General features: G+C 44.1%; 1 protein-coding gene across 1 annotated transcript; it reads right to left on the bottom strand.

The window, feature by feature from the left end:
* Nucleotides 1-74: 74 nt before the first annotated feature.
* CFAP92 (cilia and flagella associated protein 92 (putative)) lies at nt 75-19,686 on the bottom strand. Its single transcript, XM_037387141.1, is given in 13 exon segments — nt 75-741; nt 1,221-1,300; nt 1,800-1,995; nt 4,587-5,916; nt 7,848-7,966; nt 8,414-8,726; nt 9,523-9,768; nt 11,517-11,856; nt 15,047-15,202; nt 16,067-16,493; nt 16,496-16,955; nt 18,408-18,592; nt 19,542-19,686. Coding segments are annotated over 10 exon segments (2,571 nt in total). The 3' UTR covers nt 75-741; nt 1,221-1,300; nt 1,800-1,995; nt 4,587-5,736.
* Nucleotides 19,687-21,271: the final 1,585 nt, after the last annotated feature.

Raw genomic sequence — 21,271 nt, 5'->3', positions numbered from 1 at the left:
TGAGATACGTTTTCCCAGGGAAGGAATTGGGCATTTCTTACGTATCTGTAGGCTGAAATCAGCTCCGTCCGTACCTTCAGACAGTCACTGCAAGGCTGGCAGAGTCGGAGCAGTTTGGTTTGGAAGGGACCTTGGGGGGTCACCCTGCGCAGCACAGCGCCTTGGCCGGGAGAGCTGGGAGTGTCTCCGAGGCTGGGGGTTCGCGGTCTCGCCGAGCTCCCCTTTAAATGCTTTTCCTGGTATTTAATCAGAATTCCTCCATGTTCTGTTTTGTGTTTTAAAAGCAATAAATGGGGGTGGGGGGCGGTGTATTTAAATATAAACTGTCATCATTGTTAAAAAAAACCCCTCAAGATTTGTCATGAGCACTATCCAGACTTGATGACAGTTCATGCATTTTTCCCCTGCCCCCTCGCTAACCCCAGACGGGACTTGGCTCCCCGGAAACTCTCCCCTGTGCAGGATCAGTCTTCTCCCAGTGACATGTTTCACCAGTGTCCCCATACTGGTGTCTGGGAATGATCTGCTGGCGGGATCTCGTTAGGCGGGCAGTTATTTCGGGTCGCAGGTACCTGCTGTTCCTGGAGCGCTTTCTGTGCACCAGGTGCCCTGTATCAAGAACCACTTCGCTGTGGCGTGTCCTGGAGATGGGCTCCCTGGCGGGGGCGGGTGGGGGCGCGTCCTCCCGCTCCTGCCCGTTGGTCTGTCTCGTGGCCAGATGAGTGTCCACAGCGAAGTAACCTGGAATGGAAAAGGACTCGGATTAAACTCTATCTGTCTACAAACTCCTGATAGTGGGGTTTGAATAAGGAGCTTTGATCCAGTGCAGGAGCGTTTAGACTGATGTGGGCTCTGGCCACACCTGCCAGCAGCAGGTTCTGGATGGGCCGGTGCCACAGGCAGCCCTTGTGAGCCGGGAGCCCGTGGCCGCAGGGATGCAGCTCCGCCTTGCCTTTGGCAGGCACAGGCCAGCATGAAACAGCCACGTCCATGTTCAACCTGGGGAAATACCAGGTTCCGCACTGGCAGGAATGAGTCGCTGCTCCACAAGGTGACACGCGGAAGGGCAAAGCCTGACCTTGTTAAGCTGTAACCCCTCTGGCTCCCGTGGGCGTCTGAAAGATCACATCTCTGCAATAACTGAGTAATGAAATGAAGCGAAGCGGGATCTTGGCTGACTCGATGGCTGACACGACAGCAGCACAAAGGCCAGAACTCACCTCCCCCAGTGAGGAACACACCAGCAACTCATCCACTTCACCCTGCTCCACAGGTCACTGCGATAGTAACTACAAGTTTCCTGTTAATGCAAGATTTGCTGCCTGAGATACAGTTTAATTTAGAAAATTCAAATAACATGAAACTTCTTCAGATTCCTAGCAGTTAAATTAAACTGGAAAGGTAAAAATTGTTCTTCAAGAACTTAGATTTATGCCTTTGATAGAAATACAGCCTACATTCTCCATGCAAGGCCAGGCATGTGGTTCAATTGTCAGCACCCTGGTGGCTCTGGAAAGCTCAGTCTGCAGACATGCTGTCGTACAGAGCGGCACACAGGGCCAGTGTTCACCAGTGGCAAACCCAATTCCTTAATTCTGGAGTTTGGAGTTGAAAGGGAGACCTCACAAGAACGCCAAGTTAGCCCATATAATTGGTTTGTTTCTTTGGGATACACCCTAAGAATTTAGTTTATCGACCTAGTAATTTATTACTATACTGTCTGCGTACTGTAACTGCCACACACCACACAAAACGACACGGGCCCGCGTTTGCTGCCGCTGGCGATCGGGTGGTCTTACTTGAAATCCATGCCTTGGAGTTTCTCAGCCTCGCGCTCTCTGTTGGGCCAGAGGGTCACATCCTTGCTCTGCTTCAAGCTGTGCCAGCATCGGGACCAGGTACAAAGCCACTGGCGATGCTCTTCCTGCTTCCCAGGAGGGCGTCCGTGCTGGCCTGACACCACTGGCGGTCCAGCATGGACAGGGCTGGGACGGGCTATAGGGCGAGAAAACACCGTGAGCCCAGGTCTCGGCCAGCCAGTTCAAAAAAGGGAGAGGTGAAGAATCCCAGCCCGCACAGAGGAAGTTTTGGGCGCCTCCAAGCTCCAGAGTCAATTTTTAAATGCACGGATCCCTCAAAGCCTGGACACTGACATGAGAGCTGGGGCACCCCCACGTGCGGTACATAAATCAGCCCCAGAGCATCTCCCTGCTGGGGAACCACAAGGCTGCAAACGTGCCCAGCCAACGCGCATTGCTCAAACGTGTGCAGGCTTCTAAGCCTGCATCTTTAAAAAAAAAAAAGCCATTACGTGCAACCTTTGTGCTTCAAAACCTTCAACGTACAAATCACAAACTGATTACTAGTGCTAAGTGAAAAACCCAGATGGACAGAACAAAACCCAACCCACCCACCCCCCCCACCCTCCAAAGTGCACCACTGCCGCGTCAGTAACGACAGTGCCCGCAGCCGTGGCGCAGCCCTCGCTGCTTTCCTTGCCTAACAAGCCAGTGGAATGTTTCCCAGGAATTGCCCCAGGACCAGCGAGCTCACCAGCCCCAGGGCCAGCCCGAGCGCGGGCAGCACGCTGTGGAGGCAGGGGGTGAGCACCCCCCACAGCCAGGCTGCTTCCCACCGCGCACACACACCTGCTCATGGCCGTTAGCAGGCGGCGAGGGAGGTGCACGGCTGGAACGCGGCCCACCGGGATCCACGAGGGTCCTGGGGGTAGCCCAGGAGCTCCTGGGGGTAGCCCAGGTGCCCCCGCTGTGGCCCAGCAATCCCCAGGCCTGGACAGGTGATACAACCTTTTGTCAGAGCCAGAAATCCCCATCAGGAAGGCAGGGGGCAACCCGCTCTAAGGTGCTACAGCAAAGATGATTTAAAAAAAAAACCAAAAAAACCCCAGGAAAAAAGCGATCAGGTAAAGGAGGCAGCAATCCGAGAGAAACAAATTGCTAGAGAACACATTAGCGTCAGAATGCACAGATAATAGAAGGCAGCGGCACTGAAACTAGCTAGTGGAGCCAAGACATTGTTCACCCTTCTGAAAACTGGCATAAAATGAAAAATGGCATAAAAATAAGCAGAAAATAAATGTGACTCTGCGTGTTTAGCTTTAATATCGTCATTGTGTTTAAATTCTGTGTTCCTTCAGTGAGGTACATCACCCAGCAAGGACGTTTTCTTTTTCTGTCAGAGGAAAAACACTGTACTAGAAAATGAGGTTAGTTTGGAAATTATTAAGAGCAAGAACTAAAAATACAGTGCTTGCTTTTGTTTGGTTGGGGTTTTTTAAATCTCTCTTCCAAGGCAGACCCTTGGATGTTAATGTGCATAACATCTCCTTTGTAAAGGGTTGTCTTTGCAAAAGGGTAGCGAATTCTGTGAGGCAAGACAAAGGTCTTCCCCAGGGCTGCAGTTGGAAGGCTTGAAAAATGCAGTCAAGAAACTTGGGATATGAGAGAGTCAAGTCTGACGGCTGTAATTAGCACGGCGTGGAGCGCAAGACTGAGTATCCGATAAACTAATAACAGTAGGTATATGCTAGATCTAGCATATGTATATGCTAATCTAGCAAAAAGCGTGGTGTATTGGAATTATAGGAAACAGGCAAAAAGTCCAAGATGAACAAATTTTATAGTTTGCACAGTCAAATCAAAAGAGGAGGCGAAGCACAGCGAGCACAAAGGGCTGCGCGGCTCAAAGCCGGGGGAGGCCCAGCAGCTCGCGGCTGTGCCCGCTTCGTAGAAGGACTGGTACTCAGAATATTGAAAAACAAAAAAAGGTGGGGGTGGGCAGCAGTGAGCTGGCCTCAAAGGTTGAATTCTGCTTTTGTTACCAACATTCTCATAGTTCCTGTGTTTGTTTTTCTAGCGCATTTGTAGGCAAAAGGGAGCTTCAGCCCCTTTGATCAAAATCGGCTTTAAAAGCACGCTCAGGGTGCGGGTCAGTCGTTTAGATGCAAGCCCTGACTACACAGCCAACAAAAGAACAGTTGGGGCAAGGCCACCCATACAGCTTTTCGTATTAATGAGCACAAATCCTTTAGTCCTGCAAACTGGGGTGTCCGTGGGGGGTTTCTGCGCCGACAGGCTGAGGCGCAGCGCCAGGGAAGCCTATACAGCGCTATGGCAATCAAGGGGACACATGGTGAGACGTTTGGCATCTGGTCTATAGAAGTGCCTCGACCCCTACATTTCATTATGGGACATTACAATCTCTTTTAGAGCTGCTAAGCCAGCTGGCCAAAAATTGTTCTTCTTTTCTCACCCACTGCACACCAACAGGCAAGCTAGTTAATTGAACAGAAATTCTCCTCCTTCCTCCATTATCTCTGACCGTCAAAGCAAAGAACTAAATAAAAAAAAAAAATTGTAAAAAAATCATTTTGTGCCTGGGCTATGTTTTTCTAAGAGTTTTGTAAGACTGAGTCAACCAGGGCTATCAACACCAATTTTAGCAAGTGTTTTTACTTCCAAGAGTATTGTGCTAAATTAAGAGTGTCACACACGACCTGCCTTTCCGAAGGCGCAGGACAGCTGGCTTGGTGCCAGGGTCAGGTCCCAAGGACAGTCACCCTTTACCTTCAGAACCGGTCCCGCTTTCCCGGGTGAGAATTTCCCAGGTTCATCTTTCAGAAGTCCTTGGTGCTTCTGTCGCCGGGACCTGGCTCTCGGCCCACGTGTGGGTAACCCTTTCAGCTCGGTATCATCGAACGCGGTTTGCGGAATCGGAGCAGCAGCTTCACAAGGCGAACAACGGACTGTAAAAGAAAATCCAGGCAAAGGAAACCGGCGAGGTGAAAAGATAACTTTTGGCTGTTGGAGCTAAAAGCAGCCGGCTAAGCGCCCCTTGCGAAGGGCAGCCTTTCTCGCAAAGGTGCCGCTAGCAGAAGGATGCGGGCGTTAAAACCACGGCTAGTCCCCACTGCAGCCCACTGCCCTGTGGGCTCCATAAAACACATGTGAATGTGGAATTAATCCTGACTGCTTCCCAAAAGTATTCCTCCGTAAGAAGCCCTTGAGAGGAACTGCACTAAGTTTCTTAACTTAGTTATTAAGCACTTTGTGAGTTGCAGGGTAACGTGCAGCAGAAAAGTTGTAAAAGATGAAGATTAGAGCAACCGCAATAAATCTATTATTTTTCTATTCATAAATATTCCAGTGAATCTCACTTGGTTCAGGGGAAAAAAAAAAAAAACAACCCCACACACCACAAACCTTCAAAATCCTATTTCATAACAAAATACAACTTTGTTACTGTTTGTGGGCGAACACAAGGCTATACCCCGGCCGCCCCACTGAGGCCCGTGGGAGGCTGCTGCGATGGCGCGGATGGAAGTGGCTCAGCCCAGCCCCCCTCCGGGCCGATTCCCTGGCGCTGCGCACGGTGGGCGAGGCAGCTTCTGGTCCGACCTCGGTAACCAGAGCTGAGCGTCCCCCGCCCGTGTTTAAGGAAGGTCAGGCAGCCCACAAAGCTGGCTTTACCGAAGGACAGGCCAAGAAGGATCTAGACCTCCCTGTCGTATTTTACTACACGCAAAGGAACTACGGCTCAGAAGCTGGGGGGTAAATCTGGAGCACGGCCGAGGTCTCACATCCCAAGATGCCTCATTTGCCGGAGTGTGGAAGTTTTGCTGTGTACAGCTCTGCTCACTAAACCTCTTTGCATTCAAACTCCCTTCCTCGACGGCAGAACTGAACAAGCTTCGGGACCATATGTCAGAGCTTCCAGTTAAAAGCTTTGTGATGAGTTAATTTTAACAGATCCATCACCAGTCTGCGGAGCTGTTGTCACGAAGAGCTCAGGTGGCTTCTTGTAAAGATCAAAATCGATGCGCCGTTTGTCCCAGCTCCATCTGTCTCGCGCCAGCACTGGCTCTACGTTAGCGTGCAGAGCATTCTCCTGCCACTTCTAAACGAAAATGGAATCCATTTAAGAAGCCAGGCCAAAATCACCAGGGAGAAGTCACAAAAAACTAAATTAGCCAGACTCTTGGGTGGTGATCTAACTACCATAATAGGGTCTTACCAACGTCCACACTGCCCTACACAAGCCTATTGCTCCCTGTAATTAACCTTTCCATTTGTTGTCTTTGATACACACAAATAAGAACAAAAATCCACTTTGTGAGCAAACTGCTGATAGCCTAGTACTGAGCTGCTACCTAACATGCAGGCACTTCCAGGATTCCTGGGAAACACCTGTCAGGGGACCCAGTTTCATATTCATGTCACATTTCTCTGCAGTGATATAAAGGGTCTGATGCACTTTCCTGTGCTTCATACACAGCTGCTAAACTTGCAGGTGAAAGTGGACCGTCCCTCTCATCCAGGTGGCTCCATGTCAGCATCCTCCTCTGCACAATGAGAGCGAGAGGACAGACTCAGCCCCAAACCAAACCAGTTGTTACCTTTTCCCAAGGGGCAGGAGCGGGCTGGTCGTACAGAGCTGCCGGAACAGCGAGAGCTATACATCATCCCAAGGATAATCTTACAGCATAGTGCTTTTAGAAAGCAGAAGCTGTCCTAGTGCTTCTAAAAATACAGTCATCAGTATTGAACTCCTGGGGCCAAGAGCCCAGGTGTCTCGAGGAAGCAGGTGAGAGAAGCAGCACGTGCATTGGAATCACGGCAGGAATATTCATCATCACAATTGTGAAACAAGAGTTCAACCTTTTGTGATCACCTGACTACCCGCTGCTGAAGCACCAGTTAGATTTTTTTTCAGACAAAAAAATTATCCTTCCCAAGCTACAAAGGAATTCCCACTGTCTGTTGTTAGCCTGGTACTTTCACTGTTTTACCTAAAACTGTGTAGTTAAAGGACAGCTGAGTCAGTGCAGAAACCGTATGGAGATATTTTATTTCAGGAAACCAGAACTCCTCCAAGAACTGTTTTGCCTCCCAAGGGATGGTGTTACAGAAGACGGCTAAATTGTGTAGTTGAGAAGAAAACCAGAATGGTTGAAGAGGCAATGTATCAAACCCAGACTGCCTCAGAACGGGATCCTAACAGTTTTCTGCTTTTGTTCTACCTTTCAGGTAACACGACTGGTGAGTTCAGGATCGATCTCCATTATCCAGTATAACGCTGGTCACGCCCGGCCCTGCGTGAGCAGAAGGAGCCCCCTTCCTCTTTTCTCCCAGCTCCACAGGCAGCACCGATGCTGCCCAGCTGGTGGTCCTGCCAGGTTACCCTTAGTGCTGCTCAGGCTCAGGTCAGCTCCCTTCCCCTCTCTCGTCCCGTCACTGGGTGCCAATGGGCAACACAATGTGCTGATAACTGCTGCTCCCACACGGCGTGTCACATTCCCACATTTATTCAGTAACTGGTGTCAGCTGCTGCACTCTAAGCCCGCTACCCCTTTTTCAGCTTGTCAGGGTTTGATCCTGTGCTGCTGAGTTCCCTTCCTCTCCTTTGGCTCTTCGGCAAGAGGCACCAGCTACCGCGCTGTGCTGCCTGCCTTCGGCTGCTCTCCGCCAGGGAACCTTCTCTGCTCCTTCGGGAGAAGGCACAGGCTCCAGCATCACGGATCAGAAACAGGCACTTTGTTTTCGCTAACCTTTCCACTTCAACTATACTCTAACCTGTTTGAGAAACTACTTTCATTTGTATTTAAAAAAAACAAACAACAAGATAAATAAAGCCTGAAAAATTAAATTAACACCCACACATTCTTGCAAGATACCGTAATAAGATTCCAAGCATACAGTTTGTTCCACTCTGTGCTGTGACTGTGTGCAATTAATTTGGTAGAATTTACTAATCCCGCACAAAAAAAAAAAAAAATATCTCTGTTCTAGTCCCTTTATTTCCTCATCTTGCCAATTCTAATAACATACAAATTTTCTTCCGAGCAGCAGACCACACGTGCTTGAGTACGCGCAGTGAAGACTGTTCCAAACAGGGAATTGCAAACTTGTCAACTTGATGATCCAGTAAAATGGCAGAAATCTAGAAGCTAAAGAGTAAAGAACAGAAGAAGGTAGGGAGGACACAGGGCAGAAAGAAAAATGATAGGCAACACAGTGGTGGTGGACCAACACCCCATAAAATTGTAACTGCAATCCACGAATAAAAGATGGAGGAAAAATAAGCAGTGAGGGAATTTGGAAACCTGAAGGAAATGAAGGAAGGCTACAACTAGATTGGCAACTCATAAAGAATAGCCTGGAACCCATCCAGAATGCAGTATTATGACTTTTCTGACACTAGACCCCACCTGAAAATGTAAAACAAAGCACTTTATACTCCATTAACATCCAATTAATATTGGAAAATGGATTTTCTGTATGTGTTCAGGGTAGAATTTGCATATCCAAATGAATGGTCATCTGGGAGAGCTAGGTGCTGACGTACCCAATTGCAAATACAAGTGTCATCCTCAAAACTGCTGCCTAGGCTGTACCACTCAAAAGAGGCTTTTGTACGTTAAAGCAGTCTGCCCCCTTCAAGCCTCTTAAAATGCACGAGTTCACTTGGGGCTGTTCATTTAGGTTTTCCGTTACCTCCCGCAACTCCTCCAGACGTGCCTCATCAGGCATCCGAGGGTGCAGGCGGCTTTCAATGCTGCCCTTAAATCCAGGAAATACAAACCCATCCGGGGACAGCCACACACTCCTGGATTTTGCCAAGAATTCCTTACAGGCAGCAACCACATCCACTGGGTCAAATGTTGCTGACAGACACTCCTGACAATATGTGAATCTGTTATCTGGCTCCTACAAAAAAAAAAAAATTAAAAAAAAAATCTGTTAGCGTGAATTCCCCTTTGCTGGGAAAGGAGCTCGTAAGGTACAGAACCAGTATAATTTATTTCCTTAAGACTTCAGGTAATCATAGATCAAAATTATATAAAAAATATATCATTAAATATTTTTAAAAAGGCTTCACATTTCATTCTTTTATGATGCAATGATGGATTTCATGGCAAGCAGTATAACAGAATCTCTGTAAAATAATTACAGAAAGAAACATCTTCAATATTATTTGTGCAAAAAGACAACACTAGTTCATACTGTGTCGATGGTACATTACGAACAGTTTTCACACCGCTACAGTAATTGCCGCTAGCTGACACGAAAGCAGCATTTGTTACTAAGATTCAAAAGCCAACTATATATGTATAAATATATATAAAAGACAAAAGCAGGCATGTGCAATCCTTCAAATGTGGTCGTAAATGTGTTCTTCAAATCACTTAATACTACATACATGGATGCTGCAATTACTCAAAAATTCTCCCGTTTACAACGTGTGGGACACAGAACTGGAGGTCACCACCCAGGTTATCCAGACCTGCACTCAAAATGACAGCCCGAAGCGCGGAGACGAGACAACTGGACTATAACCAACAGCATTAAGAGCAGAATTTTGTTTTGCATGAATGAATAAGCAGTAGATCCCTTCCTACGCACTAACATGGCAGTTACCAGCGTGTAAATATTGAATTCATCTCTCTCTTTGAAGCACTGCATAGAGCAAGCCAAGACCTTTCAGTGACGTGCCTCGATTTACCTTTGCCATTTCCTGGCGAAGATGCCTCTTGGCGAGCTCTGCAGAATTCAGGCTCTGAGCGCTGTCGTTAAAGACAGATTTGCCATCAACCGGAACAATCCTGAAAGTTTCAAGTTTTGCCTTTTCCACCTTTCCCTTGGGCTGGCACACAGCGCCAATGCGAGCCTGCAGAGAGGGGCTACGTGTGGGTTCTGTCTGAAGTGGGAATTCCAAGGTTTTTTGTAAATTACAAACAAGCAAATGATTCTGTAAACATTAAAAAAAACCCCAATTTTAACAAAACAAAACAAAAAATCTGTATCTAGATTTATTACACAACAGCTCTTTGTTAATAAAATATTCCACAAAAAGACTCTATTTTAAAAAAAAGAAAGCACTATTTCACCTTTGCATATGATATTCTGCAAGACTAATGACAGCAGACTGGATGCAAGCACTCAAGAGAGAACGCCTCCTACTTACAGATTTAAGTAGTTGTTCTGGAGAGCTGATTATGGTTGTCTTCAAATGAGATTAGTTCTTTCATTTCTATGACTCTATTAACACCCCAGCAAATACAGTGACATGGGGAAACACCATTATTAGAACTCTTCAAATTTCCCTCCCGACACAGCATAATTAAACCCTCATACCTATTCATTGCCTTAAGAACGTCATTCTACTGTGTTTACGGTAATTATGGCTTTGAATTCAGCCTCTGCCATAATAGGTAATTACAGCAAGAGAGTAAAATTGAATTTTGGATGTCACTTCCCTGTGATATCCATGACATCCACTTCCTTTTTTTTTTTTTTTTAAATCAAAAAGCCTAAAAGATTACCTTACCTTCTATGAAAAAAATATTTCCATATTTTCTTTTCTATAGAGGACTTCCCAGTTCCTCTATTAGCCTGATCCGAAAACATGTATAAAAGCAAACCTGCTTAAAACACCCACTGGGAAGACTGCCGACCTTACACAACAAAATAATGCTACACTTAACCTACACGGAACGATGAGGCCCTCGAGCCCTGCTGCTCTCATCCCCCCTATGACATTGTGAATGCAAGTAGCAGGAACAATTACTTAAGATTTTCTCCTTTCCTAGTCCCATGTAAAGAGATCAAGACTGAAAAAAGAAACAATTAAGAGTTAAATTTCTTTCAGTCCAGCCAAGACAGTACCCTTGCACAGGAACACAGATTTCCACTTCTCAGGCAAAACCCCTTCGTATTAAAATTCATCCAGGAAAAAACATTCAGAGCTATTCTTCATAAGCCACGGGATGGCTGGAGTCCTCAGCTAAGCTATTTACTCCAAAACCCAGTTCAGACTGCCAGGAAACATGTGGGACATCCCTCCTTTGATGTCTATATTAACAGGAAAGCGTTTAGTTTCAACACATTTTCCCCGAGGCAACAGAAGGGCTGGATGGACACTGGCGGTGAGGGAGAAGAGGTTCTAAAAAGCTTCCCTGTTTCCTTAAAGCTCAGCTCAGCTCTGTCTGCAGCTACTGGTTTTATTTAGTCAGAGATAAATGCCATCAGGATTGCCCAAAGGCAAGCAGGTCTTTCACACAGCCGGAGCAGAAGGCACAGTTTCCCCAGGAGCTCAGCTGACAGCTCCCCTGCAAGCATCGGAGGCCTGGATGACATGCTAAAGCGCAATGGGGGAGCTATGGGGAAGAGAGGGGCAAAGAAAAACAAGAACCCAACCCAAAGATAAATTACAAGTCCTTTAAATAAACACCTTTCTTACCGCTCACACAGCATCTCCTCTCTTCACCTAGGATTGCCTTCTCCTTTGAGAAGTAATCACATTTGCAATTCGACTTTTGCAAAAGAAAATAACCCTGCACTTTTTCATAACGCTTGTGCAACACCTACAAACGCCCTACCAAAAGTTTTTAAGCCTAATGAGACATTGTTTCAGGAGACAAAGGAGGTGTTGATTAAGGACATGAAGTTTTGCAGCTCTGAGGCTTGCTTGCCTCCTGCATATCGCTAGTTACTCACCCCAGCATGGTTTCTCTCAGAAGTCATTTTGTCTGCTATTTCTTTCGTCTGTTGCGCACACACTTCATTGTGGCTATCGAATGAAGAATGTACTGCCTGGTTCCCTCTGCTAACTTTTCCTGGTGCTGTATAATCATCGGAGGAAAATGAGAGCAAAGGAGGTTTCCGAGTGAAGAGATCCTCATTGGTTAGGGGCACTCCGTATTCGCGGCTCGGGGCTGTGATCGTCTCTGCTGAGGGCAGCAGATCCCCGTGCATTACATCCCTCAGCCTCTTGCTGTGGCAGAGGTAACGAAACCTACCAATAGACATCAACATTTCATTATTTGCATAAAACGTGCTGCCATCAAATCATTACAGTTGATATCACTGTAGAAAAACTACACAATCTTCTTGAAAGAGCTTTTTGTTAAGAAATCACGGTCAGTTCACGTATGCTGGCATTTATCAGTAACAAAGAAGTTCAGCAGTTTAATAAACCTACGAGGAATATTCTAGGAATGTCGCTGGCCCTGGATTTAGCTGCAAGTTAACGATTAGTTGCTGAATTTCTCCAGCCTCTGGAAAGGCAGTGAAGCAGCCTCCCTTCATGCACACCGGTTCTAGTGTACGACACATATTTATGTTGAACACCCACTGAAATCCACCCTGCCTTACCTCTGTTTTCCAGCACCTTCTGATCAACCTTCATTCTATACACCACCCATGACAACGCTTACCTCACATCGCATTTCTTGTCATTCGCTGCATTTGGCCTGAAGAGGTTGGTGTCAACACAAAAGCCGTTCTACCTATATGACAGCTCCTGACCCCCCTGCACACACTTTGGACACGGGCACTAAATTCTCAGGCCACAGCAGAGACTGTGAAATAAGGTGCCTTACGTGATGGCCAAACATAGCATTAGGATTCCTTCCCCAACGTGGGAATTTATTAATTCATTTATCACATTGCTGTTCTTTATTTGAGAAGAGTAACTTTACAAAGTACTGTAGAAGAATTCAATTGTAAAATTACTGCCACATTATTTTCTTACCATTACTTTTGTACAATACATGTGACTGATTTGTACAATACATGTGACTGATAACTTTAATGTCAAAGTGGCATCAGCATTAATGACACACATTGAGTTTATATTGCTACGTTAAAAATTCAGTTGGACAATGTGCATATGGATCACGTGCATTAGTTTCTCTACAACTAAAATTATTTCCTGGTTAATTTTAGCAGAAGGAAATCTATCAAGAAGCAGCAGTTTCTGTTGTGCACACATTAAACCACCAACTGACTACAGAAAACCAAAAACTAAAAAAAAACCAACCACCATGAGCTCTACGGTCAGTTCAGTCTGCATGCTCCAGCGAAGAATTTACTTGCATTCTCTGAATAATTACAGACACAGCAGAATAAGGGAAAGGCAAAGAGGACTGACACCCAAAGCCTGGCAGACACGATCCTCTCCTCTGTGACGGTGGGTTGCTGAAACGAGTTGCTGCCTAGGACACTGGATCAGCCACTAAAGACGCTTTTCCTGAGGTTCTCTCTGATTTTATAGCAATGAGTACGATGCAGTATAGTAATCATCCCTGCAGCTCCACTTCTCTATAGCAAAAATTACCCCCCTGCATTTAAAATTATCCCAAGCATCCCAAAGCCTTCACTTTCACTGCAGGAACCCAGGCTGCAGCTATCTAGCAAGTTGTGCACAGCAGCTAACCTGCTGATTTAACTTTCTTTTTTTTAGACAGGAGATAATACAATAAAATTGCACAAGAAAATTAACTGCCAAGTACCTAAAAGATGCAGTATTATGTTATTTTCCATCTCAAATGTTGCCAGCACACAGCTTAAGGAAAAAAGCTATTTACCAGCCATCAAAGAAAAAAAAGAAAAAGAAAAAAAAAAAAAAAAAAGGACTCTTCAAGACATCACAGTGTTGGTCGCCAGTCAGCTTCTTTCCCTCCCCATCTCACAGAATAAATAGAAAACAAATTACAGATATGTGAAGAGGTACCCAAGTTATATGCAGAGATCATTAGAATGAATATACTTCAGAACTTTAAGTGTAAAGGTCTGGCTTTTCAGTAGCTTAATGAAGTTAAGTTTCATTAGTCATCAGCAAAAAAGCAGTTCTGGAACTCGAACGCATCAGCCAGCGAGGGGGAACAGCCAGGTGTGCTAAACCAGCCTGCCGGGTCGGAGGTTACTGCACTCGTTTTCCAGCAACTGCCCTGACATATGCAAATCAAAACTTGTAGCAAAGGGGCGATCCGTACGTAACACACATTACGGAGCGTGTTTTACCAAAAAGCAGCATGTGGGAGGGCGAGGGGGAAGGCTGCTACGAGTCTGTGAGTCTATTATTGCACATTAACAAAACTCTTCTATGAAATCAGACTGATGCCTAGGAGATGTCCACTCTTTCTTGTTTCAGGACTAAATGTCTCCATCCATTTCAAACAAGCTTTGCAGGATTCCAGTTCAGAAGTTAATCAAAACCAGCCAGTATATTGCTAGAAAGCAAAGCAAGCAAATCACAGTTCTTCTCTGCCTTCTAAACCCAGCTTGCTCATATCAAAGATGGATGGTACCTTGTTCCACTTCTCAATAGATGTGTCTTAATTGACAAATAAACAAAAAAGCCACACAGAAATTTTTTGCATTGATTAGTAAAATACAGACAGAGATGTACACACATAAGACTTCACCCATTTTCTTTGTCTTTAAGCCATCTCATGAGATGTAACGTCAGAGGTGCTTTAAGGCCAACAGCTGTGAATACCTGACAAAGTGAGCAACCTGGCAGAGATAAGCAACAAATCCCCCCAACAGGAAACATTCTCCCAGCTCTCACAAAACTCCTCCAATTCTCTAGTTACCTTAAGGAAACTGGTTTTAGAATTCCCCACTTAGTTCAAGTGATTTTCTGGCTCTATCAGGTCCTACTTGGCCTCCTCCTTTACTCCACCTCTATAAGAACAGAGCAGAGAAAGTAAATCCTTCCCAGCTGATGCTTCTGACATCGGAATTTTCTCTTTCTTCAATTTGTAGTACATGCAGACAGTTTCTGATATACCATCCTACTGATACACCTCTCTCTTCTTCTTTACAAAGTGTAAGTTTCTGCCCAAACTAAAGTGGGCTCACCAGGCGCCCACTACCACTCCATCAGCAGTTAGGAACCCGTGCTCTTCTGCCTTACCACACCTGCGCTAAAACAATTACCACCAGGTCCACGGACTGCTTTCATCAGGGAAAGGACCCCCAAGAGCAGTAATTTCTGTACCAAATAGTCACTCTATTAACATTTAATTTCTTGACTATGAATCTGGACAAGTCATACCTGGACAAGGCTTGGAAACACGCCCAGGGAAGCTCGCCTCTGACGTAGAGCAGGGGCTGTTTTGTGAGAGTGAAGAGGGGCTGACAGAGGCAGAAATGATAGAAGATAGCTCCCCGGTCCGCACACAGGCGCTGGTGGAAAGACAGTTGTGAGTTATAGGGTATTTCCAGTTGTCCACCTTCACGTCTGTGAGTCCTGCAAGAAAGTACCCCAGCGACAAGGCTGACACCGTACAATTACCGTACCGGCTGCAGAAGAGTTACCCTCTCTAGTGAAACTGCTTTGCTTTGGTCCTTGGGATGGAACCTCTTTCCATGGCCTTCGCTCCACACAGACTGTTCTGAAAACATTATTTTGGACAAAATGGTAAAGAAAAACATCAAAACTCTCATGACGTAACTGAGTTAGGTATGTTTTCTTTTTAAGCCACATGGCAAACATCCGAAAGGAAGCTCACCTCAGTTTCATCAGTGTTGTGCCCCTTACCAGCCTTAGTGTAGCTACTAAAGCATTATATAACCATTTCTACTACAGATAGAAAACACATACTGCAGCGTAAAACAAAGCTTTGGGTTTGGTTACAGGTGAGCCCTGACAAGAGACCCCTTTTCATGCAGTAATTTCAGTAACTGCAATGAAGTGACTCGCATCAAAATAACCCCAAAAAACCCGCAACAAAACAAACCAACAAAGAACACACCACTACAGGAAAGCTTAAACAACATGGCCACAGTGCTGGAAAAAATATCAATTATTTTTAAGTATTATATTTGAGGGAGACATTCACTTTGAATTTGTCATGTTTTCCCCTAAACTCAAAAGAAGAAACAGCTTGACGTCCAGCTTCCTCATGGTGACTGTTTTGTTTTAGACACCATAAAGTACTTTTTGCCATTATTTAGAACTGGCAGATTATAGCGTCGTTTCCACAAACCAAGCAGCAGCTTAACAAAAAAAAGGACACGTTGCTATCCTTCTCATTTTAATTTTACATGGATGATCTATCGTGTAACATGATAAAGATGAGAAGATTATGTCTCAGGTGAACCAGCCACTGGGACTCATACCCACTAAAACCCCATAAAAAGCATCAGCAATGTACTTGCCCATGTATCTTTGTATAGAAAAGGATGGGGGAGGTATAAATCAAATTAAAATCTCGGGATCTAAGGCAATAACTGATGAAAAACCTCAAGTCTCTTACCTTTCAAAGTGTTTATCCCATAGTTTCTGGATTGCTTTGTCTTTTAATCCCTCCAAGACAAAGAGATGAGTTGCTCCATCCAGTAAGTGAAAACCAGTAACAATATCCAACTCCGAAATTTTCTCAAGTGTGGTTTTCAGTTTCAGTGCAGCAAGAGCCATTCCGATTAAGTGTACAGGATAGCAGTCCAGCCGGAGGGCTTTAGCATTGATTTCTGTAACCTCTTCCACCAAATCATGTAACAAAGATGGATTATTGTAGTCAAAAATGTAGATTATAGAACCATATGGGCAATTTGCGACTTGAGCATCAGCAATCTCTCCGTGCATTCCCAATGGCACGGCTATTTCCACTCTTACTTTCAAGAGTGAGCCTGATTCTAGGTAATGTCCCATAGGTAGTAGGGAGGAATACTCACCGATTCTGTGATTTTCTCTTTTTCATCCTCTTCGCTGAAAGCAGCTGTTCTTGGAGCTGAACAGTTATGGATGGAAGCACTGATAGTCAAGCACTTTTTACCCAACAATAAATCAGTTAGACTGACTTTAGCTACCCCATGTGGATGCCAAACTTTGTTCACTGTATAAGAGTTACAGGCTGTGGATTTGCACGCGAGGAAGCTCTCCTTACCCACTTTTTCATCAGCTGCACCCTCCCCAAACAAAGATGGCTTTTTCGTGTTGTTTTCAGTGTTTCTATCGTGATCATGAACTTTAGTCTCCAAAGGTGGACCTTGAAGATATCTCTGTAATTCCCCAGGTTTCATCGTCCCTGTCAGAAGTACATTAACATCCTTAAAGTAGGCATGAGTTCCATGGAGTTGTCCATGAGTTCGATGAGGTGGGAAGTTGTGAAATTTGTATGTGCAGTAGGTGGGAAGACACAACTTCTAAACAACAAAAAACAGGGAGACACAGATATTTGTAGCATTAACCTTTTTCCTTTTTATTTTTAACCTCACCAAAGAATCAGCTTTTCTAGTAGATAAGGTATGGTGGACATACCTCATGGCACAAATTATGGTCTTTCAAGCTGCAAAGAGGCCATTATACATGCCTAGACCCTGGATTTGGGGAATATACTGTCCTCAACTTTGTTGACTTTCCAAATACATCAGAAAAACTCTTATTGTTTCTAGATCATTAAAAAGGAGCATGCTGGGGACTGCAATGGCTCCCAGAACTTATTTTGTTTCTCCCTGTGCATTAGGATTCAAGACCTAAAATAAATGCCTATAGCAAGATGTTAGGAAATTCAACAAGTATAAAGGGATACTTTAGGGAATGGACTGTATGATCTGCATTATTAGCCATTTGTTTGAAAATTCAGGGAAGCAAACAAGGGGATTAATTCCACAGTATTTGTCATTCCTCCACGTAAGCATCCATCAGCATTACAGCAGCCTGCATGGAGGCAAGTTCAATTCCAGGACTACCCTGACAATTCCAAATTTGCCACCCTTCACTGATATTCTCCCGGTTTCTCCTTATAAATACTGCACCAGTTTGCCTAGTCTGTCATAAGCCCTGCAGTGTAAAACTCCACTGCAGAACTATACGCGCCTGTATAAAGTTCCTGACATAATATTATTAAACTATTTTTACAAAAACATCATACTGATTATAAGGACCAGGCTGATGCAACTGGAACCAGATCTTTCATATACCATTCCCTTATAATTCCACCTCAGAGAGGGATCAACAAAACAGTTCCTGAAATCAAAGGACTTTGACCTTAATTTCACTTTCACACCAACAATATATAATACTCAGAAAAGAGCCTTTTTTTCGAATATTTCAAATTCTTTCATCTTGAAGATGCAAACATTTGACACAAGAATGTATGTTCTAACTCATCTCTCAAAATTTATAAATATAAGACCAAAAACTTTAAACTATATTCTCACCAATATAGACATTTCTTTGTGCACAGCATTTTTAAAGATGTGAAACATTTGCTTTTTTTTTTAAAAAAAAAAAAAGTTAAATAATATTTTTAACATGGGAACAGAAGTTGTTCTAACTAGTAAGTCAACACATACTGACTTGTCAGGAAATTGTTGCAAACCATATAGTGCTGTGACTGAATTGGATCTTCTCTGGCTTCCTCAAGATCCGCTGCTCAGAAATCAAAATGGAATGACTATATATAAATTATTGCCCTTGGAAAACACACGGATTGCTGGTTTTGCTCATGTACCCACCGTTTATCATGAAGTATTTTAGTCATATTCTCCAATTTTGCTACTAATAAGGAAAGTTCCCTTTAAAACCATGTCTGTATTTTAAGCAAAGCTACTTCAGGGTAACAAGGAAATTCTTTCAAAAAGAAGTAGCAGTACCTGCAGCACTTCCGTGCGTACAGGTGTGTTTGGGAGGCAGGTAGCCAAAGTAATCCTTATAGTCGGTGGGTTCAATTCATGTCTTTGTCTTTCAGACAGAAGAGGTGTTTCCACAGTGAAAGTTATGTAAGCATCTAAAATTTCAGGACTGTTTTCTGCCAGACAGCTGATCACCAATTTTTCTCCTTTTTAAACATAGAAGATTAAATACTGTCATAGAAGCAATCCCACCCAGGCACCTATGTTTGATGCAATTAATTACAAACCTCCACTGAATTTGTATTAAAACAAAACAAAAGTATTGTTTCAACTGCTTCAAATATTATTTAGCTTTTACAGTAAGAAGAAAATAGCCCCCAAAGCAGCATCAGAATCCTCACTTGGGCTAACTGCTGAAAGCACACAGGATTTATTTCTTTTTAAAGCTGTAAATATACAGTTCACATAAACACAAAAATTCAAAGAGTTCAGAGACTTTTGTCAAAATTAAACTCTTTGTTAAAGCTAAACAAGCACCTTTAAACAAACTGACTTCCCTGCAAGCAGCTTTGCCACATGCATACAGTCAGCAGCTGAGTTTCACGCTGCATGACATATTGCTGTTTCTGTCTGTGTGCACAGAGCACAAAGGGGAGATTTAACTCGCTACACAAAAATAGAACAACATATGTTAATAATGAATGTTAATCTAATCACAGGCAGGAAACCACAGAAATAACCCACTCAACTGACCGATACCCCATTTTCAACACACTAAATCAAACAGCACACAAGAACTTGGATGCATGTGCTGATGGAGAACTACAACACAGAATTATTTTTGACATTCTGCCTTTCAGAGCACACAGACCTCTAAACATGTTAGCCTCCCTCCGGTCAAAATCAAATCCCAAATCTTTCTTAACCAGTTTGATAAAAAATGCAGCAAGCAAGCACAGCAACTCAAAAGAAGAGCTGCAGAAATATTACTGCTGCTGGTCCTCATTTATAAAAGACAGTGTTTATCCAGAACGTGAAATTCCCTAGGGATCTTTCAAGACAGCTTCCACCAGGCAGACCCACCAGCCCGGGCCCTTCAGAGGAGGAGACACGGAGCACACCTAGCGCGTCACTGCCTCCCTAACAGAGCAATACCTGCGAGGAGAGGCATGACGTCTAACTGCAGTGAAGCAATGCCGTTCTCCTTTGCCGCAGTAGCATCAATGCTTCTTTTAGGACCAGAACGTTTTCTGCCTGTTGGTGGAAGGCAGGGTTGGACTGAGTAGGAAGGAGGAAACATTTTGCTGCAATTAAACAATGAAATAATTTACAATTTACTGCAGTAGGTGGCATAACTCAGAATCATCCTTAGAAAAGATGTCGATTATACCCTTTAACACCAGCTTAGGCTGGTTTTTCAATATGCTCAAATTTCCATTGCACAGTCCACTATACTGTATACAGAATTCCTGCTTTACAAAAAAATTATTTAAACCCAAGTATTTAAACCCTACAGTCAGATCCTTTGTCCAGTCAGTTAACTAAGCAAGCACAGAATTCCAGTACAAGCAGTTGAAGTTTGACAAAAAATGCAGCAAGCAAGCACAGCAACTTAAAAGAAGAGCTGCAGAAATATTACTGCTGCTGGTCCTCATTTGTTATTATTATAAAAGGAATGCCAACATGTTTTAAGGACATATTTAACACTCAAATGGAAGGAAAGACAGGCATGCAACATGTTACTGAAGTTTTGCCTTTTAATAACAGCAAGAAATATTAGCAGTTTAAATTACAGTGGGGAAAAAACAGCCTCCTTTGAAGATAAACAAAATGATAACCCACATCGAGAACTCCCTACAAGTGTGTAACTGTTTATCGAAAGCTCATAAATGGAAGTTCTACCCGCCTTCATTCTGCAAGAAGCAGCACGTGGAAGTTTGAGAGGTAATTCTGTAGAACTGATGGCGTAAGTCACGGGTCTCTAGAGTCATGGGAAAGACGCACCAAACCACAGCCAGGAGGTTACAGAGCAGACGTGGTTCAGGGGTTAAGCCCTGTGCGACCTGAGCTGCCTGCCACCACTGCACGCGTACAGCCAGGCTCCAAAACGCCTGCCTGCCCTGCTTCTGGCTGGGATAGGGTTTATTTTCTCCTCTGCATGCCCTGTTTTGCATTAGTGTTTTCTTTACTGCTCTTCAAAAGGTCTGTCTATAAAAGCAGGAGCAAGCGCCAAACTCTGCCACAGCGGACAGCAACAGAAAACAGTTGGCAAGTAAAGATTTGGTTGACACTATCAGTGCATTCACTTATTTTGATAGAATCATAATACAATTCAATCTTATCATTCACATCCAGTGATGTTTACTGATAAGCAATTGTACATTTTATAATGTGTACTGGGGGTAATACGTACTGTAACCCTGTGATGCTGTGCTGGTTTTTGGCCAGACAAGCATGCTATTTAACACGGCTGCGTTAATATATGCTCCAGTGTCCACTGTCACAGTGATTATCATCCCCCACCTTTCACAGGGCCTTCATCAATTGTAAACTACAGATGAGAGCAAAATATTACTCAGTGGGGCTGTGGATCTTCATTTAACATAATGAACTAGAACTGGAAATAAAAACAGACTGTAAAGCACAAATCAAAACCCGGCCTGCAATGGAAAAAACAATGCAAGTGACATGAAAAAAAAAGCTTGATAATGTCACAGTTCGGGATAGTTGTTTTAGCTCCAACACTACTCTTTAACTGTTTTACAAATTTCATTATTGCCCACCCAACTCCCTTGCAAATATCCATCACGTTATCTCTGGAACACTCCAAATGGTAGAAGAGGGCCATCATCATCATCCCTGTTGCACACTACTAGCTAAGGAAA

The sequence above is a fragment of the Falco rusticolus genome, chromosome 4 (assembly GCF_015220075.1).
Source record: "Falco rusticolus isolate bFalRus1 chromosome 4, bFalRus1.pri, whole genome shotgun sequence".
Classification (NCBI taxonomy): domain Eukaryota; kingdom Metazoa; phylum Chordata; class Aves; order Falconiformes; family Falconidae; genus Falco; species Falco rusticolus.
This window is presented reverse-complemented; position numbering and strand designations above follow the sequence as displayed.